We start from the raw sequence: 18,387 nt of genomic DNA on the forward strand, positions 1-18,387 counted from the left end.
TCTTTCTGGAGGATTAGTTCTGATGTTCAGCTTTCCCTCATCATCAGATCTTGGAGTCTCTGTGGATTGTCATGAGCCGGAACGTGAGCCTGCTTTTCACCACCGTCACAACTCTCCTGACCATCCTCTTCTACAGTGGGACTGCCCTTCTCAATTTTGTCCTGTCTCTGGTATGTACAGTTAGATAAGTGCATGGCGCCTCTCCTTCCACAGTAAAGCACCTTCTTGGTTCCATTTATGTTTCCTTCCTGTAGTTTCCAAATGTGATTTTTTAGGAGATACTATCCTTTGTTTTGCAGATAATTTTCCTGACCACCCTATTTTATCTATTAAGTTCCAGCGATGAGTACTACAAGCCAGTGAAGTGGGTGATAAGCCTGACACCACTATCTCAGCCAGGTCCTTCTTCTAATATTATTGGCCAATCTGTGGAAGAAGCTATCAGGTAGGGAGAAGATTTATGCTGTTCTTCTTTCCATTAGAAACTGCTTTCTATGAGAAGCCTGTTTTCTGTCTTGAGCCTTTCTAATAACATTCGGTGCTAAACTAGTGACATACCCTGGTATTTTCAAAAATTTTTATATCCTTTTGAGAGAATGATGTGAGCAGTGCAAGTGTTGATAAGAAAAAAATTCAGTTTCAGTTTCCTGCTGTCAGTCTTAGGAGTTAACAGCTTTCCCCCACTGCAGGCTCTTGCTGTAGCTGCAGCTCCTGTCATCATGTCACTTGCTGGGGAGAACCCCCTCTGGCACCACACATACCTCCTCTTCTCTGGGAGCCCTCCTATTCTCAGGAACTGCAGCTGTGCCCAGGGAACGGCAGCAGATGGTCTTTCTGTTTCTTCCTCTCTTCCTCTGTAGCCAGGCTGTGCCCTTTGCATGAGGGTAGATCGGATACTGGAAATGTGAAGTTTCTGGTTATTTTCAAGTCCCAGGCTATATGTGCATCACAGGTTCTGGCCAGAAACTTCCATCATGTCTTGTGGCGTCCATGTATTGCAGGCTTGGCTTCTGAATTAGATGATTCTTCAACTTTTTTTCTCCATATATGCTTTCCAAGTCTTTGGCTCCTGGTTCCCCACGCCTTCCTCTTTGTCATTTTGGATAGGGAAAGGCCTCTTGCAGCTCAGGCCTATCTCAGCTCCTTCCCCACCCTTGTCCCCCATTGCTTTTAGCTCATTAGGATTCTACTGTATTTTTACTGCTTATGAATAGTTGCCCAAATTAAATCCTCATGTTATCCATCAGAGCTTCTTTTTCAAGTAAGTTGTTCGCTAATGGTCTTAAACTTATCTTGAATAATGAATTTTTGGCTGGCCTTTATGTTTCCACTTACTTTTAAGAAATAGCATTCCTTGGAACTAGTCTTTCGTAGAAATCTTGATATGACCTGCTAATGCTGTCTGACTGATCTTGGCTTATTTCTTCATTGTGTTCATTTAACAACTGGTTGAGGATACCACTTTGGTCTCTGGAAAACCCTTAGTTACATTCAAATAGCATATATGTTCCTAAAATACATTCTCTCTAGAAAGGTTGCTGGATTATCTTTCTTTTTTCCTATTAGCAAGGCCTGGGTAAAGTCTTCATCAGTATCTTGCTTCCTTTATTGGCCATCAGGTAGGATTTTAAAGAATGTCCTTATCCTCTGTGGTGCTCTTGGGTATCCCATGTGGGACCATCTATGTAAAGATTCCAAGTTTGGGGGGCTCCTGGGTGGCTCAGTCGTTAAGCGTCTACCTCGCCTCAGGTCGTGATCCCAGGGTCCTGGGATTGAGCCCCGCATCGGGCTCCCTGCTCAGCGGGAAGCCTGCTTCTCCCTCTCCCACTCCCCCTGCTTGTGTTCTCTCTCTCGCTGTGTCTCTCTCTGTCAAATAAATAAATAAAATTAAAAAAAAAAAAAAGATTCCAAGTTTGAGAGTGTATTATCTAATGTAACAACAGTTTTCAAGGTGAAGCTGTCTTCTTCAGGGAAGAAACTTGCTGGCTTTAGCATCCTTTCTAAGTCTGTATGATCATGGGGTATCATCTTTATTGAGTAAATAAAATGTTGAAAACTCTAGCAGTAAATTCACGTCAGTTTATCTAAGTGACCTCTCTCTGACTCAAAGAAGTTTATGTAAATCACTCAACCAAAAAGAAAAATAACCTTCTACCTTCCTAATAGGCCGGAACTATCAAATCAACCATGTCAAAGGTTGGCAGAATCCTTTAGTCAATGTGACTAAAGCCAAGCCTTACAGAAAATTATCTGCCTTGTCCCATTAAGAACTTCCAGAGAGTTACTTCCTTTTCCTGAAATAACCTTTATTAACACTGACTCTTATTCTCAAAAAAGCTTTTCTGTTTTCAAATCACGGTTCTTGAATTTTCTCTTGTCCTGCTTTCTTAGAGTGAACCACTGGTCAACTGTCCTCTGTCATTCCAGTCAATTTTGTTTTCATACCAAATATGCCACCTCCTTTGTTTTAAACTTAATTCTTTAATGTCACGGTTGCTTGAATTGGTAAGCCAAGCTGTGATTTGTACGTTGGTCCGGCTGGTTGAAAGCACATATCCTGGAGCCCCTGCTGGCTCAGTTGGTGGAACAGGTGACTCTTGATCTCAGGGTTGTGAGTTCGAGCTCCACGTTGGGTATATAGTTTACTTAAAAATAAAATCTTTAAAAGAGCAAGCAAGCAAGCACGCACGCACATATCCTTCTGGTGTACCATGGTGCCTTCTTCCAGGAGTTGCTGGTTGGGGCAGAAGATTGTGAGTTTAATTTGTGACACTGTTAGGACTGTTCAAATGGACACATGAGGTTGACAGCTAAAAATTCAGGCCTTTGACTCATCAAGGGAATTTGAGGTTACAAAGAGTATGGTCACATCTCTAGGGAGAGGAAATATAGATGTGCCTTTTCATAAATTAGATTTGCCTTATCTTCCTGGGATTGTACACACCATGCACTGTAGCAGTAGCCCATGTCTTGGTTCCAAAGGATACTGGTATAAAAACCATTCATTTTAACAAATTTTTAATTTTGGAAAAAGTTTAAACCCTCAGTACCAGAACTATAATCCTAATGGTTGTCAAAACTGAAAAATACAGTACGGACTAGATAACTCGTAATCTAGTTACTAGATAACTTGAGTAATATCTTACTCCCTGGACCATTTGTGTAACCACACTATATCAAGTTATGTAGATTAAAGATTATAACTCAGGACAGTTTTTAGCGGTCCAAGTGCTTTTTGTCTCTTTCTTTACTGGGTCAAATTCAAGACCTAAAATGGACAGGTTTTACCTAGATGCCTCTGAAGAACCTTCTCACAGGTGTAAGATAACAATGAGTTCTAGTTCTCAGAGCTCTTGTCAGAGTTTTCATTCTGAAGGATTGTGTTCAAGACGGAATATGTTTCTTCATGGACAAAGATTTTAAGAGGAAAAATATTATACAAGTGAATATGAAAATGTTATAAAGTCCTGAGAGTGCAATTTGGTCTGCAAATCATCAATGAAATCAGACTTCATAAACATCAACCATTAGTCGTCATCACTGTTATGGTCAAGTGAAAATTATTCAACTCGTTTTATATGATCCATCAGTAAGTTGAAAGTGGAATTGAAATTGAGAGTTAACTGCATGGCCAGGCAGCCAAAGTGTCTAGGCTCTCGAAGCTTTTCCTTCCGAAATATGTGGCTACTTTATGCTCACTGTCTCATTGAATTTTTGAACCTCAGTTATGATTCTCAGTTCTGAATAAGTAAGTGTTTTTTCTAAATTGAATATGTTTGTGTATTCATTTGGATTTCCATTTCATGAATTTTTGAGTTAGTGGCATGCCTCTCTTTTCCCCAAACCATTGTCGTCCCTGTAGAGCATGTTGTGTCCTGAATGTTTGCATCACACCCTTCTCCCCCGATGCTCCCATTCTGCTTGCTCTGGTGGAGATATTGCACATTACTAAGTTGCATGTTGTCACGGCCTCCGTGCAATTTAGTGTGTGTGATATTTTCACATGAGTGCATGCACACGGGTATGGCTCTTGCTTGTGGGATTACAACTTTTCAGTGCTGGTGGGTGGGAGTCCTACTTACGAATTGGATGGGAGAATGTATGTACTGTGAGATTTATTTTTTCTTTTTTTTTTTTGTTTTTTGGAAAGTGAATGTGCTTCTTACCTCTACCCCCCAACTCTGGAAAATTAAAAGTATTTGGGTTAAAAAAAAAAAACCTGTGTCAATCATTCAGTAAATCAGTATTTCTGTTTTTGACTTTGAACAAATTAAATATTGGTTGGAAAGAAATTCTCATGAATTTAAGGTTATAAACATTTGTTTAAATTAAAATGTATAAGGAAGAGTTTAAAGCTGTAAGAAAATGTATTTTCATTTATTTGAAGAGGTAGCTCTCCTAATACTGGAAGAGAGAGACAAAATCTCTTATGCATATTTGGGAAGATCAAATTAACTGAAGTTCTTAAGTAATAACCCACTCAGTAAAAATAATGCCTTTTTAAACTACTTGATTATAGATTGGTCTAATAATCTTAAACCTTTATGTCAAGTTTCCAAGGAAATGACTTAAGAAACTTTGTCTTGTATTTAGTTTCCCATTGTGATGCTTTAAAAATTGTTAAATTAATTTTAATAGCCTTATAATTGAATTAGTGTTGAGATACAAATGTTTGCTATTTGTCTATATGATTGAAACAGCCCCTTGTTAATTTTTTAGTTAGCATTAGAGTAAGCATCCGTGATCAGTGGGCACTGTCAAAGACACAAAACCATGTATTGGGGTGCCTGGGTGGCTCAGTTGGTTAAGCGTCTGCCTTCAGCTCAGGTCATGATCTCAGGGTCCTGGGATTGAGCCCCGCATCGGGCTCCTTGCTCAGCGGGAAGCCTGCTTCTCCCTCTCCCTCTGCTGTTCCCTCTGCTTGTGGTCTCTCTCTCTCTGTCAAATAAGTAAATAATCTTTAAAAAAACAAAAAAACCCAAAACCGTGTATTAATGTATAAAAATATTGAATTAATATTTCTACTGCCAAGAATTCCAGTTGATTGAATGTGATGTCACTGTTGTATGCATCTGTGTGTGACAGTGACTCACTGTTTTTTCCAGTGGGGATGGAAGGCTTCCACAGAAGCGGCCTCTCCCTGTGCTTCTCAGCAGCACACGAGGTCTGCTCGTGCAGCCTGACCATTGCCCTCTGCGATGGGGAAATCCAGTGTCAACCAGGTTTCTGTACACTTCACCGTGGAGCTGGGTCTCTGGGGCAGATGAACCAGGAAATGGAAGGAGATGTAACTTTTCTTTCTTTTTTATTTTTTAAAGATTTTATTTATTTGTTTAATTGACAGAGAGAGAGACAGCGAGAGAGGGAACGCAAGCAGGGGGAGTGGGAGAGGGAGAAGCAGGCTTCCCACGGAGCAGGGGGCCCGATGCGGGGCTCTATCCCAGGACCCTGGGATCATGATCTGAGCCGAAGGCAGTCGCTTAACCAACTGAGCCACCCAGGCGCCCCGAGATGTAACTTTTCAAGAGAGGTTAGGTGGTAATGAGGAGAGCTGGGGGGATACTTTTCCCTGATTGCTAATTTTATCTGCTGTGTTTCTGGAAGCTGGCCTACCCTGTCTACTCCCTAGCCTTACCTGGAGGAGCAGTATATTGTAGTGAGGGTAGAACACTGGTAAGGTCATGCTCGTGGCTGTTTCCTGAGGGAACAGTAATCTGGTAAGTCTTCCTGTTTGACCTTTAGAAAGAAAAAAGGGCAGAACCAGTGTAAGGAAGTGTTGGGAGTAGGCAGAATTTGATTTTGGACTCTTTTCTTCTTCCTTAGACCTGTGCACTCTACTTATCTATGGAGCCTGGTGTCCTCTGAGGGCATAGAGCTTCTTGACTGTGGCTTATCGTTCTCTCCAGCCCCCTCCTTGCTTCAGTCTCATTCCATTAATCCAGGTCGTCTGATCAAATCCTGGGTTGTCTGGCCAATTTTCTCTTACTTGTTTAGAAAAGTAACAACACCCCTTCTTCTTCTTCTTTTTTTTAAGCTTCCTCACCATCTCTCCCCACAAGAACACCCTTTTGGTCAGAAATGAGAGAGGGCTGAGAGCTGAAGGAAAGTATTAGCTAGCTTGTAAAAGAGTTGTCATCTTAGAGTTTAGTTTGTAAAGGGTGAGGAGAGAGCTGGCTAAGAATTAAATCCTAATCTAACCAGGCATTTTTTTTTAAAGATTTTTAGAAAATATTTATTTATTAGAGAGAGCATGAGTAAGGGGAGGGGCAGAGGGAGAAGCAGACTCCCCGCTGAGCAGAGAGCCCTACGTTGGGCTAGATCCCAGGACCCAGGGATCGTGACCTGAGCCGAAGGCAGACACTTAACTGACTGAGCCACCTAGGTGCCCCCAGGCATTTTTTTTTTTTTTTTAAGATTTATTTATTTGAAAGAAGAGAAAACGTGAACGAGGGGAGGAGCAGAGGGAGAGGGACAAGCAGATTCCGTGCTGAGTGGGAAACCCGATGCAGGGCTCAAGCCCACGACCCCAAGATCATGACCTGAGCCAAAATTAAAGAGACAGACACTCAACTGACTGAGCCACCCAGGTGCCCCTAACCAGGCATCTGAAACTAGTTCAAGTTCCTGGTGCAGAGGAGTTAGATATATAGTTCACCCCTGAACAATGTAGGGGTTAAGGGACACCAACTCCTTGCACTGCCGAAAATTTGTGTATGACTTTTGACTCCCCAGAAACTTAACTACTATAGCTTCCTGTTGACCAGAAGCCTTACTGATAACATAAACAGTCAATTAACACATATCTTGTGTGTTATACTTGTTTTATACTGTATTCTTACAGTATAGTAACCCAGAGAAAAGAAAATGTTATTAAGGAAATCATAAGGAAGTGAAGATATATACCAGATTGAAAAATACCCCATATAAGTGGATCCACATAGTTCAAACCCATGTTGTTTAAGGATCAACCATGTAGTTGTGTAAACGACGCATGGACACACACCTTTAGTGCCATATAGTATAAATCCACAATAGTGTTTATTAGGGGAAAACTTAGACAATAACTGCTTGTGAATGAACTTGGAATTTTTATTCACAGAGAAGTATGCTTAGGTGGGGCCTGACTGGATTGGATGCACTGGAGCCTGCCTTCCAGTTGAGGGGAAACCCTGCCCTTTATGGGTCTGCATGTAGCATGGGGCAAGGGAACGTCTATAGGACTATCTAACAGTGGAAGGTTTCTGAATGAGGCTGTGGCCTTGTTAGAAAGGGGGAGCTTCCAGCTCTGTGGCTGGTATCAGTCTCATCCCTTGAGCTAAATCAGACTTGTTGCACCAGCTTGACTGAGCTACCAAAAGAGGGGAGGAAAAGGGCATCCAGGGTCTTCTGAATTTGATTCTCTTAAACTGCTGAGTGTTAGGAAAGCCTGGAGATGTAGTTGGAGAACAATGTCAATGATCTTTGAAGAATCACTGAAAAAAGAGGTCCCAGAAGACTGGGCACAGGCAAACACCCTATTCAAGAGAGAGGACTGAAGTAGACAGTAGAGGAAAACTAAATGTTACATGTATATTAACCTGATGAACTTGATGCAGGCTTTCCGTGAATTTCTGTAGTAGATGCTTGATCATATGGTTGTGAACAGTTATAAAGGGAAGGGTAACTTCCAATGGCACCATGCGTTCGTGCAGCACAAGTCCTACGTAACCACCCTTAGAAAATGCCGCAAGTCAGAGCTTTTGTGATTTTTGCAGATTTTTTTTTTTAATTTTATTTTGATGAAGTATATCATAGTGTCTTTCTTTGATGACAAGATAGGAAAATGCTCACTGAATTTGAGTATCCAAAAGTGTTGATTAATGGGTTGATATCAATGAGTGAATGAAATGAGTGAATGATGATTATAAGGAATAAATACTCTTTGCATTGATTAAACTAGTGATTTCTGGTAACCCATTCAAACTGTATTGTGCATGCCATTAATTATGTGCCAGATAAAGTTGTATTTGATTTGATTATGAGAATGAACAATTCCTAGCAGTCTCTGAATTTTAGGTTCAAAAGAACCTGAGAGATGAGTGATTATATACACTGTGTTTTGGGTTTTTGCTTATGTAGCTTCATCAGTACCTTACAATTTAAAATCATTAATCTAAGACTTTGTGGTATGCTTCTTCTACTCCCAGCTTTGCCACACCCCGTATCTCTTTAGGACACAGCAAAAATTGGTATACTTCCAAAAACTGCAAGGAGAAAAAAGAAAGTTACTATGTGCATTATTTTTAGCCTTACTAAAATGCTAATTGGTAATAATGACACAATTCTCTAATAGCACCAACTTAATTGCGTGCTTACTGTGCACCAGTCCCTAAGCTTATCACTTTAGTTGCATTATTAATCTTCATAATAACCTCAGGAAGTGAATGCTTGTCTCTGTTTTACAATGAAGGAAAGCGAAGCTCAGAGAGGTTTTACAGTTTTGAAGATCATGCCACTAATCAGTGACAGAACTGATTCCAGAGCAGTTGGTGACAGACCAGAGCTCTTTCAGGTCTTGTGACTTCCATTTCTGTATTCTTGCTGCCCAATCCACATCCTGTTCGCCTTCCTTGAACATTTCTCATGTATTACCTCATTCTTGACTGTTGCCTTCCTCACCGCCACTCCTTTCGTTTCATTCCTTACCTCTCGGAGTCTAGTAACTTCTGGGCTCATGACCTCCAGTTCTGTCCCTTCTTTCATCCATCCTCTACCTGACATTTGCTGAGTACCCGCTGTGCGCCAAGCACTGAGTTACACGCTTTGCATATATTATTTCATCGATTTCCTCTTGGGTCCCCTCATTCATCCAGAAAAGAGACCTCTGGTCAGATATCAAGAGAATCTTTTAATCTGGGAGTGTAGTTCAGTTTTTTAAAAAATGAAGGCAAAAAAAAAAAGGCTCAAAATGAGGGCTTGAGTTCTTCCAAGAAAAAAGGCAATAACGAAATTGTTGGATCTGTACTAGATCAGTCTGGTGCACTAACTCCCAGTCCAGGCACCCGACTCACTAGAAGCCCAACGTTTGGTGCCGCAGTGGTTCATAGAGCTCTCCATAGAGTTGTGCCAGCAAGGCATGGATGTACACACTGTGGGCACTGTGTGTGCCGGGTCACATCTCTCATTGCTCCTCTCCCCGTCCTCGTGTTCTACCTCTACTTTCCAGAACATTTCACTCTAATAGGCTGAATAGGACCCCAGTTTGTCTCAGGATGGGTATACTGAGCCCCAGCCCCCTTTGGAAGTGGGCAGCTAGGATGGCCACTATGGAACAGTGGCCCTGGCCAGAACCAGATGTGGGTGTCACGCGGCTGCTCAGGCTTCTGTTGGTGGTGTCTGGGCTTTGAGAACCATTAAGTACGTGTTTGGCCTGCAGGTGAATATCTTAGTAATATTTAATAGGAATCTGGATACCAAAAATATATCCTTATCCAACATTTTGAGCTTTAGTGAGTTGGGTGCCTTGACTGGGAGTTAATATACCAGATCAATCTAGTACCCAGATCCAACAATGTCCAGAAAGGGTTTTCTTGCCTTTTAACTGTAAATAGCTCAGCACCATCCCCCCCCAGCCCCGGCCTCCGCCCTCAGTTTGAGCTTTCTTCTTCTTCTTCTTCTTTTTTTTTTTTTAAAGAGATGTGCATATGCACCTTCAGTTTAACAGATTTATCTGATTTTTGACCGGGACTCTTTTCTGGAGGAATGAGGGGACCCAACAAGGAGTCAGTGGAACCACACAGGCAAAGCATGTTAACAGCCCTTGGCACGTAGTGGGTTGTATTAGTTTCTGATTGTGGCTATAACATGACCATAAGCTTATTGGCTTAAACCACATAGATTTTTTTTTTTTTTTTTATCTGACATTTCTGGAGGTCAGAAGTCCTCTAAAATTAGGGTGTCAGCAGGGCTGTGTTCTTTCTGGAAGGTTTAGGGGACAGTCTGTTTCCTTGCCCTTTCCAGCTTCTGGAGGCTGCCTGCATTCCTTGGCTCATGGTCCTCTCTCCATGTTCAAAGCCAGCAGTGTAGCATTTTCAAATGTCTCTTTCTCTCTGACCTCTGCTTTTGTCCTCATGTCTTCTCTAAGACTCTCCTGCTTTCCTCTTTTTATAAATTGTTTTATTGAGATAAAATTCATATACATGAAATTCACCATTTTAACCATTTTTAAAGCATACAGTTCAGTGGTTTTAGTATATTCACAATTTGTGCATCCATCACCACTGTCTTCTGTCACAGCCTCCTTCTTATAAGGACTTCTATGATTACATTGGGCCTACTCAGTAATCCAGGATAATCTCCCTAATCTCAGAATGCTTAGCTTAATCCCATCTGCAAAGTCCCATTTGCCATGTAAGGTAACATATTCACAGGGCCTGGGCATTAGGATGTAGATATTTTTGTGGGGCTGTTATTCAGCCTACCACACAGGTACTTAGCAAACGTTAGTGTCTCTTGAACTTACCTTCTCAATTCAGATACACTAAGCTGTTGTACTAAAACTTTCTAGAGTTTTCATCATCAGAATCCTCTGAGCATTAATGAAGTATACTGTTCTCAAGAAATAGAACTGTAGGGGGCGGAGCAAGATGGCGGAGGAGTAGGAGACCTGGATTTCGTCTCCTCTCAGGAATTCAGCTGGATAGGGGTCAAACCATTCTGAACACCTACAAACTCAACAGGAGATCGAAGAAAAGAAGAGCAACAACTCTCTGAACAGAAAAGCGACCACTTTCTGGAAGGTAGGATGTGCAGAGAAGTGAATCTGAGGCAATATTCGGGAGGATAGACGGCGGGGGAGGGGCCTCCGTCGGCCGCTTCTGGCAAGTGATGGAACTGCGGAGCACAAAATCGGAACTTTTAAAAGTCTGCTCTGCTGAGGGATGTCACTCTGGTGGCTAAGGCGGGGTGGAACCCTCACAGGACAGTGTGGTCTCAGGACCCTCGGGGTCACAGAAAGACCAGGGGTGCCTGAGTGTGGCAGAGCTCCCAGGGATCGGAGTGGGGAAGCCGGCTGCAGAGACGGAGCCCTGGCGCGGGCTTTCAGCTCGGGGTTGCCATAAACCGTGATCCGCGGCACAGTCGGGCCACTGCTCCTCCAGCAGGGACCCCACAAGCGGCAGATCCGGGGAGACTCACCTTCCTCCCCCGGGAGGAGTGGCGTGGGAGCACACCGCAGGGATCTGCGGGGTTTGGAGACTCCAAACTGGGTCGGGTGCCGGAGATAGAAACACGCGGTCACAGGCCGGGTGAGCACCGAGTGCGGCCGGAGACTGGGGAGATGGGAGTGACTGACGGCTTTTCTCTGGGGGCTCACTGAGGAGCGGGGCCCCGAGTTCTCGGCTCCTCCAAGGCGGAGATTGGGAGGCCGCCATTTTCACTCTCAGCCTCCAAAGCCGTACGGAAAGCTTGCAGGGAACAAAAGCTCCCGAGAGCAACCCGAGCAGATTACTTAGCCCGGACCGGGCAAGGGTGGGGCAATTCTGCCTTGGCAAAGACTTTCGGAAACCACGGCAACAGGCCCCACCCCCAGAAGATCAGCGAGAACAGCCAGCCAAGACCAAGTCTACCGATCAATGAGAACGGCAGAACTCCAGCGCTAGGGGAATAATGAACATAGAATTCATGGCTTTTTTTTACCATGATTCTGTAGTCTTTCAAAGTTAAGTTTTTTTTTAACTTTTTTTCTTTTGAATTTTTCTTTTTCCCTTTTTCAACCAACATCTTATCAATCCCTTTAAAAAATTTTTTTTAATTTTTCATTTTTATTTTTCATTTTAGAGTCATATTCTATCCCTTCATAGTAGTTACCCATATTTTTGGCATATATATATAAGTTGTTCTCTCTTTAAAATTTTGAGATAGTTTCTTCTAACAGATCAAAATATACCCTAAATCTCTAGTGTATGGTTTTTTTCCTACTCCCCTGCCTGATCACATTCTCTCCCTTCTTTTTCCTTTTTTTTTTTTTTTAAATCCTCTTCTTTCTTTTTTCAAACAACTTCTTATCAATTCCTTTTATAAAATTTTTGATAATTTCCATCTTTACAGTCATATTCCATCCCTTCATCATATCAACCCTTATTTTTGTACATATATAAGTTTTTCTTTCTTTAAAATTTTGGGAGGCACTTTCTTCTAACAGACCAAAATACACCCAAAATCTAGTGTGTGGCACTGATCTATATACATACAGCCTGATCATATTTGATCACATTCTGGTTTTTTTTGTTTCGTTCTGTTTTTGTTTGTTTTTATCTTTTTCTCTTTTTTTTTCTTTTTCTTTTTTCTCTCTTTCCCTTTCTTTTCCCACTGCTTCAGGTCTTTTCTGATTTGTTTAGAATATATTTTCTGGGAACATTGTTACTCTGCTAGCATTTTGTTCTCTCATTAATCTATTCTCCTCTGGACAAAATGACAAAACGGAAAAAATCACCTTAACAAAAAGAACAAGAGGTAGTACCGACTGCCAGGGACCTACTCAATATGGACATTAGTACGATGTCAGATCTAGAGTTCAGAATCATGACTTTAAAGATACTAGCTGGGCTTGAAAAAAGCATGGAAGTTATTAGAGAAACTCTTTCTGGAGAAATAAAGGAACTAAAATCTAACCAAGTCGAAATCAAAAAGGCTATTAATGAGGTGCAATCAAATATGGGGGTGCTAACTGCTAGGATAAATGAGGCAGAAGAGAGAATCAGTGATATAGAAGACCAAATGATGGAAAATAAAGAAGCTGAGAAAAAGATAAGCAACTACTGGATCACGAGGGCGGAATTCGAGAGAGAAGCGATACCATAAGATGAAACAACATTAGAATAATTGGGGTCCCAGAAGAAGAAGAAAGAGAGAGAGGGGCAGAAGGTATAATGGAGCAAATTATAGCAGAGAACTTCTCTAATTTGGGGAAGGAAACAGGCATCAAAATCCAGGAAGCACAGAGAACCCCTCTCAAAATCAATAAAAATAGGCCAACACCCCGACATCTAATAGTAAAACCTACGAATCTCAGAGGCAAAGAGAAAATCCTGAAAGCAGCTCGGGAGAAGAGATATGTAACCTACAAGGGTAGAAACGTTAGATTGGCAAGAGACCTATCCACAGAGACCTGGCAGGCCAGAAAGGACTGGCAGGATATATTCAGAGCACTAAATGAGAAAAATATGCAGCCAAGAATACTTTATCCAGCTAGGCTGTCATTGAAAATAGAAGGAGAGATAAAAAGCTTCCAGGACAAACAAGAACTAAAGGAATTTGCAAACACGAAACCAGCCCTACAAGAAATCTTGAAAGGGGTCTTCAAAGCAAAGAGAGAGCCTAAAAGCAACATAGACCAGAAAGGAACACAGACAATATACAGTAACAGTCACCTTACAGGCAATACAATGGCACTAAATTCCTATCTTTCAATAGTTACCCTGAATGTAAATGGGCTAAATGCCCCAATCAAAAGACACAGGCTATCAGATTGGATTAAAAAACAAGACCCATCGATATGCTGTCTGCAAGAGACTCATTTTAGACCCAAAGACACCCCCAGATTGAAAGTGAGGGGGTGGAAAACCATTTACCATGCTAATGGACACCAAAAGAAAGCTGGGGTGGCAATCCTTCTATCAGACAAATTAGATTTTAAACCAAAGACTGTAATAAGAGAAGAGGAAGGACACTATATCCTACTTAAAGGGTCTATCCAACAAGAAGATCTAACAATTGTAAATATCTATGCCCCTAACATGGGAACAGCCAATTATATAAGGCAATTGATAACAAAAGCAAAGAAACACATCGACAACAATACAATAATATTGGGGGACTTTAACAACCCCCTCACTGAAATGGACAGATCGTCTAAGCAAAAGATCAACAAGGAAATAAAGACTTTAAATGACACACTGGACCAAATGGACTTCACAGATATATTCAGAACATTCCATCCCAAAGCAACAGAATACACATTCTTCTCTAGTGCCCATGGAACATTTTCCAGAATCGATCACATCCTAGGTCATAAATCAGGTCTCAACCGGTACCAAAAGATTGGGATCATTCCCTGCCTATTTTCAGACCACAATGCTTTGAAACTAGAACTCAATCACAAGAGGAACGTTGGAAAGAACTCAAATACGTGGAGGCTAAAGAGCATCCTACTAAAGAATGAATGGGTCAACCAGGAAATTAAAGAAGAATTAAAAAAATTCATGGAAACCAATGAAAATGAAAACACAACTATTCAAAATCTTTGGAATGCAGCAAAGGCAGTCCTAAGAGGAAAGTATATAGCATTACAAGCCTTTCTCAAGAAACAAGAAAGGTCTCAAGTACACAACCTAACCCTACACCTAAAGGAGCTGGAGAAAGAACAGCAAATAAAGCCTAAACCCAGCAGGAGAAGAGAAATAATAAAGATCAGAGCAGAAATCAATGAAATAGAAACTAAAAGAACAGTAGAACAGATCAACGAAACTAGGAGCTGGTTCTTTGAAAGAATTAACAAGATTGATAAACCCCTGGCCAGACTTATCAAAAAGAAAAGAGAAATGACCCAAATCAACAAAATCATGAATGAAAGAGGAGAGATCACAACCAACACCAAAGAAATACAAACAGTTAAAAGAACGTATTATGAGCAACTCTATGCCAGCAAATTAGATAACCTGGAAGAAATGGATGTATTCCTAGAGATGTATCAACTACCAAAACTGAACCAGGAAGAAATAGAAAACCTGAGCAGACCTATAACCACTAAGGAAATTGAAGCAGTCATCAAAAATCTCCCAAAAAACAAAAAGCCCAGGGCCAGATGGCTTCCCAGGGGAATTCTGCCAAACATTTAAAGAAGAATTAATACCTATTCTTCTGAAACTGTTCCAAAAAATAGAAATGGAAGGAAAACTTCCAAACTCATTTTATGAGGCCACCGTTACCTTGATCCCAAAACCAGACAAAGACTCCATTAAAAAGGAGAACTACAGACCAATATCCCTGATGAACATGGATGCAAAAATTCTCACCAAAATACTAGCCAATAGTATCCAACAGTACATTAAAAGGATTATTGACCACGACCAAGTGGGATGTATCCCTGGGCCGCAAGGTTAGTTCAACATCCGCAAATCAATCAACGTGATACAATACATTAACAAAAGAAAGAACAAGAATCATATGATCCTCTCAATAGATGCAGAAAAAGCATTTGACAAAGTACAGCATCCTTTCTTGATCAAAACTCTTCAGAGTATAGGGATAGAGGGTACATACCTCAATATCATAAAAGCCATCTATGAAAAACCTACAGCGAATATCATTCTCAATGGTGAAAAACTGAGCGCTTTCCCCCTAAGGTCAGGAACGCGGCAGGGTTGTCCACTATCACCACTGCTATTCAACATAGTATTAGAAGTCCTAGCCAGAGCAATCAGACAACAAAAAGAAATCAAAGGCATCCAAATTGGCAAAGAAGAAGTCAAACTCTCACTCTTTGCAGATGATATGATGCTTTATGTGGAAAACCCCAAGACTCCACCCCAAAACTGCTAGAACTCATACAGGAATTCAGTAAAGTGGCAGGATATAAAATCAACGCACAGAAGTCAGTGGCATTCCTATACACCAACAACAAGACAGAAGAAAGAGAAATTAAGGAGTCGATCCCATTTACAATTGCACCCAAAACCATAAGATACCTAGGAATAAATCTAACCAAAGAGGCAAAGGATCTGTACTCAGAAAACTATAAAATACTCATGAAAGAAATGGAGGAAGACACAAAGAAATGGAAAAATGTTCCATGCTCATGGATTGGAAGAACAAATATTGTGAAGATGTCAATGCTACCTAGAGCAATCTACACATTCAATGCAATCCCCATCAAAATGCCATCCACTGTTTTCAAGGAAATGGAACAAATAATCCTAAAATTTGTATGGAACCAGAAAAGACCCCGAATAGCCAAAGGAATGTTGAAAAAGAAAAGCAAAGCCGGCGGCATCACAATTCCGGACTTCCAGCTCTATTACAAAGCTGTCATCATCAAGACAGTATGGTACTGGCACAAAAACAGAGACATAGATCAATGGAACAGAATAGAGAGCCCAGAAATGGACCCTCAACTCTATGGTCAACTCATGTTTGACAAAGCAGGAAAGAATGTCCAGTGGAAAAAAGACAGTCTCTTCAACAAATGGTGTTGGGAAAATTGGATAGCCACATGTAGAAGAATGAAACTGGACCATTTCCTTACACCACACACAAAAATAGACTCCAAATGGTTGAAAGACCTCAGTGTGAGACAGGAGTCCATCAGAATCCTAAAGGAGAACACAGGCAGCAACCTCTTCAACCTCAGCCGCAGCAACTTCTTCCTAGAAATATCGCCAAAGACAAGGGAAGCAAGGGCAAAAATGAACTATTGGGACTTCATCAAGATAAAAAGTTTTTGCCAAGCAAAGGAAACAGTCAACAAAACCTAAAGACAACCGACAGAATGGGAGAAGATATTTGCAAATGACATATCAGATAAAGGGGTAGTATCCAAAATCTATAAAGAACTCATCAAACTCAACACCCAAAGAACAAAGAATCCAATCAAGAAATGGGCAGAAGACATGAACAGACATTTTTCCAAAGAAGACATCCAAATGGCCAACAGACACATGAAAAAGTGCTCAATATCACTCGGCATCAGGGAAATCCAAATCAAAACCTCAATGAGATACCACCTCACACCAGTCAGAATGGCTAAAATTAACAAGGCAGGAAATGAGAGATGTTGGTGGGGTTGCGGAGAAAGGGGAACCCTCCTACACTGTTGGTGGGAATGCAAACTGGTGCAGCCACTCTGGAAAACAGTGTGGAGGTTCCTCAAAAAGTTGAAAATAGAGCTACCATACGATCCAGCAATTGCACTACTGGGTATTTACCCCAAAGATACAAAAGTAGGGATCCGAAAGGGTACGTGCACCCCGATGTTTATAGCAGCAATGTCCACAATAGCCAAACTGTGGAAAGAGCCAAGATGTCCATCGACAGATGAGTGGATACTGGACAGATGTGGTATATATATATACAATGGAATATTATGCAGCCATCAAAAGGAATGAGATCTTGCCATTTGCAACGTCGTGGATGGAACTGGAGGGTATTATGCTGAGCGAAATAAGTCAAACAGAGAAAGACATGTATCATATGACCTCACTGATAGGAGGAATTGTTAATCTCAGGAAACAAACTGAGGGTTGCTGGAGTGGGGGGTGGGGTGGGAGGGATGGGGTGACTGGGTGATGGACACTGGGGAGGGTATGTGCTCTGATGAGCGCTGTGAATTGTGCCTGACTGTTGAATCTCAGATCTGTACCTCTGAAACAAATAATGCAATATATGTTAAGAAAAAAAAAAAAGGTAACAGGAGTGGAAGAATGAAGGGGGGGAAATCAGAGGGGTAGACGAACCATGAGAGACAAGGGACTCTGAGAAACAAACTGATGGTTCTAGACGGGAAGGGGATGGGAGGATGGGTTAGCCTGGTGATGGGTATTGAGGAGGGCACGTTCTGCATGGAGCACTGGGTGTTATGCACAAACAATGAATCATGGAACACTACATCTAAAACTAATGATGTATGGGGATTAACATAACAATAAAAAAAATAGAACTGTAATAGCTCCATTTTATTGGGCACCCAGCATGCACTGGGTCAGTTAAGAGGGGATTTGGATGCATTGCCATTTAGCTTTTCGTGAGGTTGAATTGCTCTTTCTGCCAGTATTCACCCTCATAATACCATAAGTATGAAATTTAGCCTCACACCTTGAAGAGATGTGGTGTAATATAGCAGGCAGTGACTTCTGGCTGATCCTCCATGGACTGTACGTTTTCTTTGAATTGAGAAATCAAAGGAATTGCTGGTGTTTCTTATAGAATTAAAACATACCACATGACCCAGCATCTGCATTTCTAGGTACATACGAGAAGTAGTGAAAGCAAATGTCCATGCAAAGACTAGTGCTCGAATGTTCAGAGCAACATTATTCACAGTAGCCCCAAACCAGAAACAGCCCAAATGGCCATCAGCTGGTGATTCGATAAACAAATTGTGGCATATCCAAATAATGGAATACTACTCCACAATTAAAGAGAAACAGACTGCTGATGACAATGTGAGTGAATCTGAAAATACGGTAGTAGGTTGAAGAAACCAAACAGAAAAGCTATATAATCAAAATGTGAATGTCTTTGACACTACTGAACTGTATTAAAAATGGTTAAATGGCAAATTTCTTGGTATGTATATTCTACCACATTTTTTTTAAAAAGCTACATAATGTATGATTGATTCTGTTCATACAA

The 18,387-nt window shown here is 41.2% G+C and overlaps 1 protein-coding gene across 3 annotated transcripts in view; it reads left to right on the forward strand.

Moving 5' to 3' along the window:
• Positions 1–18,387, forward strand: part of TMEM245 (transmembrane protein 245) — a 108,610-nt gene that overhangs the window by 66,695 nt on the left and 23,528 nt on the right. For 2 of the 3 annotated variants that reach the window (XM_035016120.1, XM_035016121.1), the window contains 2 exons: positions 48–170; positions 300–445. In XM_035016120.1, coding sequence (XP_034872011.1) covers positions 48–170; positions 300–445 — 269 coding nt within the window. Of the gene's footprint in view, positions 1–47; positions 171–299; positions 446–10,546; positions 10,677–18,387 lie in introns of those variants that run through there. The other variant, XM_035016122.1, reaches the window with a different exon arrangement.

The sequence above is a fragment of the Mirounga leonina genome, unplaced genomic scaffold (genome assembly GCF_011800145.1).
Source record: "Mirounga leonina isolate KUSES-001 unplaced genomic scaffold, KU_Mleo_1.0 Mir_170, whole genome shotgun sequence".
Lineage (NCBI taxonomy): Eukaryota > Metazoa > Chordata > Mammalia > Carnivora > Phocidae > Mirounga > Mirounga leonina.